At 44.4% G+C, this 9,714-nt stretch overlaps 1 protein-coding gene across 1 annotated transcript in view; it reads left to right on the top strand.

Moving 5' to 3' along the window:
- Window positions 1-1,803: 1,803 nt before the first annotated feature.
- LOC138285514 (twist-related protein 2-like) overlaps window positions 1,804-9,714 on the top strand; it is a 67,954-nt gene continuing 60,043 nt past the window's right edge. The window contains exon 1 of the mRNA XM_069225519.1: window positions 1,804-2,682. Within this exon, the coding sequence (XP_069081620.1) occupies window positions 2,070-2,639 (570 nt within the window). The 5' untranslated portion in view covers window positions 1,804-2,069 and the 3' untranslated portion in view covers window positions 2,640-2,682. The remainder of the gene's footprint in view (window positions 2,683-9,714) is intronic.

The raw sequence follows: 9,714 nt of genomic DNA, 5'->3' as shown, positions 1-9,714 counted from the left end.
CTGCCTGCTACGCACCCAGGAAATACATCTCTAACCTGGCTCCGCCCTGAGAAGCTGCATCCCAACTTCACTTTCTGAAGGAACTGAAGACACATACGTCGATGACCCCATCCCTTGCCTCCAGTTGCGCACGCTGCATCACCCCTCATCGTCCCATTGTACCCCTGTCAGCCCCATCACTTCTCTGGTGTGCGCTTCACATCTTCCTACATTTTGAAACTTTGTGCATCCCACCTACCACCCCCCTTTATGTCTACCATTCAGTCTCTTTCACCGAATCTGTGTTGATGGGCAGTAAGCCTTAAGGGGACATTCATTCTTCAGTCGCCATAGGCTTCATCCTGGATAGCGTTTATTTCATCATTTTGTGTATAATGTAACCATAACCCTAATCAAGGGTGTCACGGCACTTCACAAATAGAGAAAGCCCCTTAATAAATCAGTAGAGTTTAGCGCAGGAGGTTTTTAGAATGGTTACAGTCACGAGAATGTGAGGCCTGTGTTGAGAAGCCGGACCCCACTGCAGGGATCGGCTATAGCCTTCAGACAGCAGGGGCGTAGCTCGGTTATTAATACGGGGGCGAGCATCAGATTTCTCAACAATCAGGGTGGCACATAATGTTAAAATACATTATACGACAAGCAGGGAGCTTGAGGGGGCTTAATGGACAGTGGAAAGGGAGGTGTATGTGGGTCAGTAGAAGTAGTTGAGAGAAACAACATTTTGTGAAATAACCAGTATTTTGAGGACTTCCAAACCAGAGGTGAGTGTATTTTTGTCAATGTGTATGCAAAAATCCCAGGTGAAAAATGACAGTCACCTCGACCTCACCACACCCCACTGAACGCGCCTGTACCCAACTCTTTATTCGAAAATACAATTATTAGGAGAGAGTAACAACCCAAACACCCCCCTGAAGCTACGCCCCTGGCAGCACGTAGCCTGTAGGTGTTTCTGTGGGCTAGTTTTGGACAGTGTGAAGGAGTTCTTGTCACCTTTCTTGGTTGGGAGTGTCAGCTCTGTGCAATAATTATATTATCACCTGATCCGGCGGCGTGTGTAGTTACAAGTATTATGTTGGGGCATACACACATTAGTTCTGGATGAATAAAGAACGGCTAGGCCGAAAGATCAGAAGGGGCTGGCAGATAGCAGCCGGCCATACACGCTCCACGGATACTAATGGCGGCAGGAGAGGTGTATGGGGCTTCTGGGGCTTGGTCTGCTGCAGATGTCTCTGTATCATCGCTTGCAGAGCACGTGATGGAATCCGAGCAGGGCTGACTCAGCTTTCCATCCTTCTAATGCCAATAAAATGAAACACGTTGAGTTGTGTAATTATAACGACTATTGCTCCACTCTCAGCGGGCCAGTAGGTTTGTGGTGCGCTCGGATTGCATGATCACCGCTGTTATTGATGTTTCGTTAAACCTTTGGCCAGGTGGAGTGTCCGATCTCAAGGGGTTCTGGTATCCGGAAGTAGATCTACGTTGGAAGAGCTTATACTGGGCTCCGGGGTCAAATAGCAGTTGATTTCTCAGCATACTCCAGGGTCACAGCCCTAAACATCTGGATAGTTTCCCTGCCACAATGGCACAGCTTTCAGAGCCGGCAGCTCTCCAGACCCAAGGCGTTTAAAATCGCCGCGGTCTTCTTCCTTTAGAGGTGAACACATTCCCAGAATTTCAGTATAAATGTAACTGAAAACTTTTAAAGTTGCAGGAGGAGAGCGCGAGAGGGTGGTATTCCCTCACAGCCACACATCTGTCCAATCAGAGGGCAAACTGGACCCCCACCCCACAATCTCTCGCACACATCGGTCCTGACAACTATGTAGTAAGTCAGCTCAGCTAGACGCTCCCCAAAAAAAGTTAAAATAACTTCCTCTCTCCCTCTGCGAGAGACCTCATCATTTTTTGTACACCCCCTCCTTGAAATAGGAGCCTGCGACGAACTGGGAAAACGTCCGCTCAGCAATTCTTGCCTTTTTTTCTGTTTTCCAAAACGATTTTGGGCTGTTGGATAATTCTTTACTTCCAAGTGCTTTGCAAGGCACCCGCAGTCTTGGATGGGGGAACCAGAGGAGAACGTGGGAGACACACGGCTTTTGGAAGCGGCCACTCCGGCCCCCGGGAGGATGGAGGACACGGCGTCGTCGTCGAGGTCTTCCCTGTCGTCGACGGACACCTCGGAGACGAGCGAAGAGGAGAGGGAAAAGAAGCCCAACCGGCTTGGAAAGAAGAAGAGAAGCGACAACAGAAAGTCCACTGAGGAGGACGAGGGCTTCCCAAGCCCTGGCAAGAGGGGCAAAAAGCCCACCTCTGGCCCCCAAACCTACGAGGAGCTCCAGAACCAGAGGCTCTTGGCCAACATCAGGGAGAGGCAGCGGACTCAGTCCCTCAACGAGGCCTTCGCTGCCCTGAGGAAGATCATCCCCACACTGCCCTCTGACAAGCTGAGCAAGATCCAGACCCTGAAGCTGGCTTCCAGGTACATAGACTTCCTGTGGCAGGTACTGCAGAATGAGGACAGCGCGGTCAAGCTGGCCAGCTGCGGGGCTGCGGCCCATGACAGGCTCAGCTACGCCTTCTCTGTGTGGCGGATGGAGGGGGCTTGGTCTGTGTCCGCCATGCACTAGGGGGACGACGCTTGGAGAAGGTGCAAAGTCAACGTCCCAAATGGTAGGTGTCCACTTTGTGTCATCTGAAAATGTTGACCTTGAGATGTAACAGGAAGGGTGAGTGGCAGATGATGGGACTGTTGAAAAATAGAGATTGGTCAAATGTGGTCATGTGACCATGCACCAGACAACCCTTTCTTCTTTATGTGGTAATAGTCGATGGCAGCGCAGATTGAACAATGTGCAATGGCATCTCATAAAGCTCTTTCGAAGGCTAACATTATAACAAACTTGCATCACAACACTGTACATAATGCCGCTCAGAGGTATTTGTTTTATCACACTTGAAAGGGTGGAATGCTTGGGTCGGGCCTGCAGGGATTCCAACCTGTGGCTACACAACAACTCCCTTCACAAGCATTCTACCCCCTCTAACACAAAGATTTTGCTTGAAAAATTAAATCTAAAAAATCAGGGCATTTTATATTTTGATCGTTAGGATTTTTTTATAAGAATGGTTGGGTGACGTTTTCTACTTTGTGCTTAATGTTGTAGTTGCCCGTTTCTTCCATTCTTATAGTTTTCCCACAGGAGGGCTGGTGAACGGGAAGATAAAGGGACCCGACCAGAGCCACCGTAGAAAAGCAGCTCTGGGACCTGTTACAAGAAGAGAAAATGCCCCCCTTTGCTCGCCACTTGGGTATTAACCTACAATCATAATTGGGGTTCAGTGCTTATCCTTGCTGCATTACTTGCAGCTACACCCCTGAATCTGCTCAGAACCACACAAATTGGTTAAGTGGGGTATAAGGATTAGAGTTCGAGGGCCAAGGTCAACCTGTCAACAACTTAACTACTAGGCCGCAGCCCATTGTGTCTCAGAAAAGGTATTGTTGCTTCCTGTCCTGATACAGTTTTGCATCTAGTCACTCGGCTATGACAGCGCTGCAGAGGTGTCACGCGTTAGTCCAGTAAAAGGCATCAAGCCCTCAGTTAAACTTCCACGGAGTGCTCTAGAATTATTTCACACACGCCCTGTGCCATTGGTACCACGACAGGTATTTGTGTGGGGGTTCTTGTAAATCGGTGCATGCCACATTCCTGCTGCCTCACAGCGCTTTAAGGGTAGGCCTCCAGGTGTGGTACTCTGGCTTGAAGCCCGTACCTCTGTCCGGTAGTGGCTCTGAGGGGCACCTAAGCCTCACCCTCAGCTGCAGACAGACAATATCTGCTTGCAGGAGGGGATGAGAACGTACCCCCGTTCCCAGGAGGTTTCCTGCAGAGGCTAGCTGGCCCCTCGGTGACACCAGAAGTCTTGCGGGTGGCCTCGGAAAGGCAGCAGGTGCTGGGAAACAGTAGAGGTGGGCGAGCCACTGAAGGCTCAAACCGAGCTCGAGATGCATAGCTGTATAGCTGTGGCCCAGCTCGAGGTCCTCTTGGAATCTGGAGCCCAAAAGGAACTGAGCTTCATGTGGCTTCTGCCTGACACCCACGTGCAATGCTGTGAACCAAGAAGGAAAGACACAGGACTAACCTTTGACGTAAAACAGGTTAACAAGATAGCCACGTAGAAGCTACATTTCATAATGTAAAAGTGAAAAACATGAGTTCAATCTCGTCTTCCCTGCTTGACCAAGTTGGGTGATCCCAAGAGAATATATTTTTTTCACTGAGCAATTAGAGCACCTAAAATATATATATATATATATATATATATATATATTGTCAATCAAGATGTCCGCTGTACAAGACCCTCGTGTCTGATTTAATATACTATAATGTTTCCCCATGTACAATTAGAATCCATGTCATACATAGGGTGCACGTGACAACAGACTTGCCTCTTAGTTCACTAATGGCCTAGTCGTCAGGTGGAGGGGGATATGAACGTTTCTAAGCAGGTTTAAGAACTACCACTTTTAATAAATGTCTTTGAATGCAGTGTACTAAGCTGAGACTCTCCAGTGTGTTAAAGAAATACACTTTTCCTAATGTTGAAGCGACTTCATCATAGTTTCCAAAGATATGTTGAGCCATGCACATAGCAAAAATATTCAGAGATTGTCTTGTGCAGGGACTCTTAGAGCCAAGCAAGACAACTGGCTTGGCTCCAACTGTTAATTTGTTGGCTTGCCCACATCTAGGTAAGAGTTAGCCACGTGTCGGGCTGCTACCGAACGTGAAGAGCATATCTCACCACTACCTCGTTGTCATGTGTATCGTGTACACCACTGGTCCCATGCAGCTCGCTTTGTAAATCAGTGTTTTTCCACCTGGATGGAAAGTCGATGTAGCCTAGTCACATAGACATTGGCAGTATGTACAAGAGTATGGATCTAATACTCTTTTACATACTCTTATATACCTATGTGAATAGGTCACAAACAGTGCTTAATTTAAGTCGGTGGTTGCTGGTGGGAAACAACCAGCACTCTCTTTTTGGGGACCAGCACTTATTTTTCCTCAACAAACCTTGATCAAGAGTGAGATAGACACTGAAGGAGTAAGGAACGAGGAAGAGAAGGACTGAAAAACAGTAGCAAAGGGAGAAAGCATGGATGAAAAAGAACCTGTAAGAGAGTGAGATTAAGAGGCAGGACCTATTAAGTGGTGGGTTAAAGGACAATGAGGTGGAATCAAACCTACACAGGCTTCCATAGCTCTGGCAATGGCTTCTGGACAAAACTTTGGGCCCCAGCACTTTTTCTTTTACAAGTTAAGCAATGGTCACAACGCATCTAAAATGTGAATATTAATGGAATATTCATATCCCATTAGTACAAACAAAAAGGACTGTGCTCTCTTTGCACTTTTACTAATAAGCAGTTGGTCATTTTGGGGCAGATTCACAAAGATGTGCAGGAGTATGTAGAAGTATACTCTGGTAGTACTAATTCCCGCACCCAGTAATAGTAAAAGGTGCTAAATATGAGGTAAATTCCTTTCTGCTTATTTACAATGACATCTGCACATTCTAAATTAAGGGCCAAAGTCAGTGTTTTCACACACGTCCTTTCAGTCCCACTTCAAGATGTCGTCTTTATTTTTCATTTCAGTTCTTCATATAGCGCATCAGTTGCCACTGTGGGGTGCTTTGAGCTTCCAGATTGAGAGGGATGAAGAAGACGAAGGTGGGTCTTGACAATGTGGTGGGAGTACAAGAGAAGGTGGGTTAGGGATAATTTCAATGCACAGTGAGAGAGAGAATAGGAAAAGGAAAGAGGCACTTATGGAAACCCTTGTGAGAGAGGGAGAGTGGAACGTTCCTGAATCCCCCAGTTTGCATTCTGGGTCAGTTTGTTTCCATAGGATTGCACTGCTCTGTGCTTTTTTATATACCCCATAACACACTGTACTTTGGCATTTTTTTGTATTCCTTTTGAACTGCACTGAGATTGTGTATTTGTTATTGATGTGCTGAATTGCATTCAGGGTCATACTGCCCTATAGGGCAATCTGGCTGTGCCAGAAGGGCTGGTCTGCCAGGTCAGTGTGTATGCTGTTTTTATTGGTCTGTCTTGCGAGCGCAGAAGTCGCCAGGCAATTGAGTGAGCATTACTAGAGAAGGCTTTGCCCACATGTTGGAAGCCACAGTACATGTTTTAGTTGAACAGAAGTCGTGTGCTCCCACAAATAACCTGCTTGCCCTCCACACAGCTGAGAACATTTTGTATATCCTGCTGCCTGAGCTTGAACTTTCAGGGGCACACATGAGCTTGTAATGCTATTAAAGTGTCTTAGATAACAAGCTAATTTTTTGTGTTTTTCCCTGGCAGCAGCACAGATAAGAGAAGGGCAGTCATTAGCCTGCATAGATGTTTAGGTATGGCTTGAAAGTGCAACAGTCACCTGGCCTTTCATCCTTAACCAATAGTATTCTACAGTTCACTGCTCTCCCACAAATAGATACCAATTCCCATGCTATTTACTTGTAATACCTCACATACCATTCAACATTCCTAGAAAGGCAGACTTATTGGCACTGCCAATGTTTGTTGGTGTTTGTAGTCTTGTTTTATGGTCTGGTAGATCAATGTGTACTGTTGCTTTCTCAATCATCACAAACATTGGCTGCAGCAAGAACACCTGCATACAGTTTTGAATACCTTGTAAAATATGTCTTAGAAACTGCCTTGATACACAAATGTGGGACAGTTTTTTTTTTTAGCTGCCGCACTAATGGGGGCCATTTTTATTTGGGTGTCCTTGCCTATTTTCTGTCCCAGTCTGACTCTGATTGCATTTTAAGAAAGTTGTATCGCACAGTTTTCAATCGGACTGCATTGTAAATCTGTATTTTTCCTTGTGTCCAATGAGACCACTCTATGGGCCTTTGGTGTGTCAGGAAGATTCCACTGCAAATCAGTATTTTTTCTTTTTTCGTAAGGATTAAATTATTAATTAATATCCTTCTATGTTTTCCATAGGTGCTCACAGTAGGTCAGTCATGGGTCACATTTTTTTCTCATAACCCACAGAATTGGCTTGCAAATGGGTGCTTTTTTGTGAGTACAACAGAATTATCTTTGCCCCAATGGATCGCATTATGGTTCTATTTTTCTATTTTTTTTTTTACAAGAGGTTACATTGAATAACACTGTTTTTTCGTGTGTCCCACAGAAAAACAGTGTTTTTTGTGTGTACCAGTGGACTACATTGTACGCGAGTCTGTTAATGCGTTTCATAACGATTGCATTATAAGTCAGTGTTCTCATCACTGCCTTGGAGTTGTATTGTAAATCTATACTTTTCCTGTGCTCTTTAGGACTGCATTGTAATTTTGTGCTGTTTTTGTTGATCCGGTAGGATCGCAATATGTCAGTGTTTTTTTTCACATGTCACAGATGATCCCTTACTGAGTGTTAATTTTATATGCCCTAAGTGAATTACATCGTAGGTCAGTGGTGTCCATATATCCCTTAGATTTTCATTGTACATCATTTCTTTCTTCGTATGTCCCATAGAATCGAATTTTAATACAATATTCTTCCATTGTAAGTACTTTTCAGTGTTTTCGGTATGCTCACATTGTAAACCTGTACTGCCATTGGCTTAGATCATACTGCAAGGCAGTGTTTTGTATGATTCTCAGGAAAACTAATTCTAAGGACACAAATTCTGAGAAACCATTTCAACTAAATTTGCAAGACGAATGGCATTTCCTGTTTACTAGAAACCAATTAATTTTTCGATATTGTCTTATTCATGCTTTTCAAGCAGTAAAAACATTAATCTGGAAAATGGGTTTTCTCTGTGCCTTTTTGTCAAAGATTACAAGGACACTTTCTCTCCTCGCCCACCTAGCCTTTCCATCTCTTGTCACTGGGTGATGTTTCACTTGAAAAAAAAATATTTGAAGCTCTGGTGGTTACTCCCGAAATGCTGTCCCTCTTTTCTGTTCCTTCTCCCTTTCTCCTCCTCCTCCTGCATGTGTTTTTTGGCACTCCCATCTCCTCTCCTTTAACCATCTATCAAATTAGCTTATTTAAGTCTTTCCATATTCTGTTCCTCTTTTCATTTTTTTTGTAGGGAGGTCCCATTCCACGCCCAGATTCCTCCTCTTACCCTTTTCCTTATAGTACTCCCTGTCACATTTTCTCTGCATATCTCTTTTTTCCCCACTTTAATATTACAATTATTTTTTCTAACTAGGATTGATAATGTCTCCGGCATTTTCTTTGACATTTTCTGTCTTCTTTACATTGTTCTTGCATTTCTCTTATTATTTTCAACCAGATTGTATTGCTTCACTTGTGGCGTAAGCATGGATTAACACATGGAGATGTACTTATGAAGCAGTTTCTTTTAAGAACTTTTACTATTTTTGGTGGTTCAATAAGAAGCTATGCTGATGCTTGTATGATTTTTCTACCTTGTAGGCTTGTAGTCTAAGTGCATAGTATTGGATGCCATGGATGAAGTTCAAGGGGGAGCTTCAGCCGTGGTTCAACGATCTTGAAACTGCATCTATGCTTCAAGTGTGGCAGAAAAGTGCAATATGGATACTTAAGGGGCAGGTATCACGTCTTTCCTCCTGCTCGTAATCGCTGCACTCTCTCCAGTAGTGAATCTGTCATGGGTCTTGATGCACGCCCTCTCTCTGAGGGTGAAAAGGGGTCAGGGCACTTGAGATTGTTCTATAGCTTATATTAAATTGGGTGGCCTTCTTATAATGATTATTGATGATTAATTGACCTCATAAAACGCTACTCACCTCATACCATTTTCCCTACTCTCACCATGGCTCTAAATAACACTAGCCCCAACAACAACCTGCTGTCACTGGTGGGTTGTACTGCCTTCAAGATTATTTACCACCCAACCTATCTAAAAACATCGCTAAGAATTTCAAACAAACTACTCAAGAGGTACCCCAAAACACTCATCTCTGATGCCTACTTTTGTATTTCAAAAGGAGATGTGATCAATGACCTAATATTTTACACCAACAGAAGAGCTCAGTGGAGAAGAATGATTACATTTATACACCAAACTAAGACAGCTAGGAAAACACCACACAGCTTTTGGATCTCCATCACACCCTCATCAGATTTCAAGGCACCCCTAACCATCTCCTTATACAGCAACAGAAACATCGTTATACAAGCATCGGACGAAAATCTAGAACAGTTTGACAATATCTTTATGATGATGAAAAATACATTGTCCAATACTGTCCCTCCTTATTCACCAAATCAAAGTCTCCTCCCCCACCCCCAACAAATAAATCTCATGTATCATCTTTCGTCGCTACCTCACCACCTTTAACTCTGCATGACTGGTCCCCTTGCTCCAACAATAGAGTTGTTGCTGATGAACTTAGGCCTTTTATTACTAACAAGGACTCTGGCAACTCCCCTAGAACCAACTTGAGTAACTTGCCTTCTCCCTCTACTCGCATTACATTGGAACACAATGCTCATTGTTCTAAAGCCATCAACAACAACAGCCTGAAGATCAGCAGGTCTAATAATTACCCTTCTACTACAACGCCATTACCCCAATGGACACCCCACCCCTCCACCTGGATCCCCTACCCTCCAGTTGCAACTCCCTGACAATACAAGACACCCGCCGACAAAGCTATTCTGAA

The sequence above is a fragment of the Pleurodeles waltl genome, chromosome 3_1 (genome assembly GCF_031143425.1).
Source record: "Pleurodeles waltl isolate 20211129_DDA chromosome 3_1, aPleWal1.hap1.20221129, whole genome shotgun sequence".
Taxonomy (NCBI): Eukaryota; Metazoa; Chordata; class Amphibia; order Caudata; family Salamandridae; genus Pleurodeles; species Pleurodeles waltl.
The sequence above is the reverse complement of the archived record's forward strand: the minus strand, read 5'-3'. Positions and strand labels throughout refer to the sequence as shown.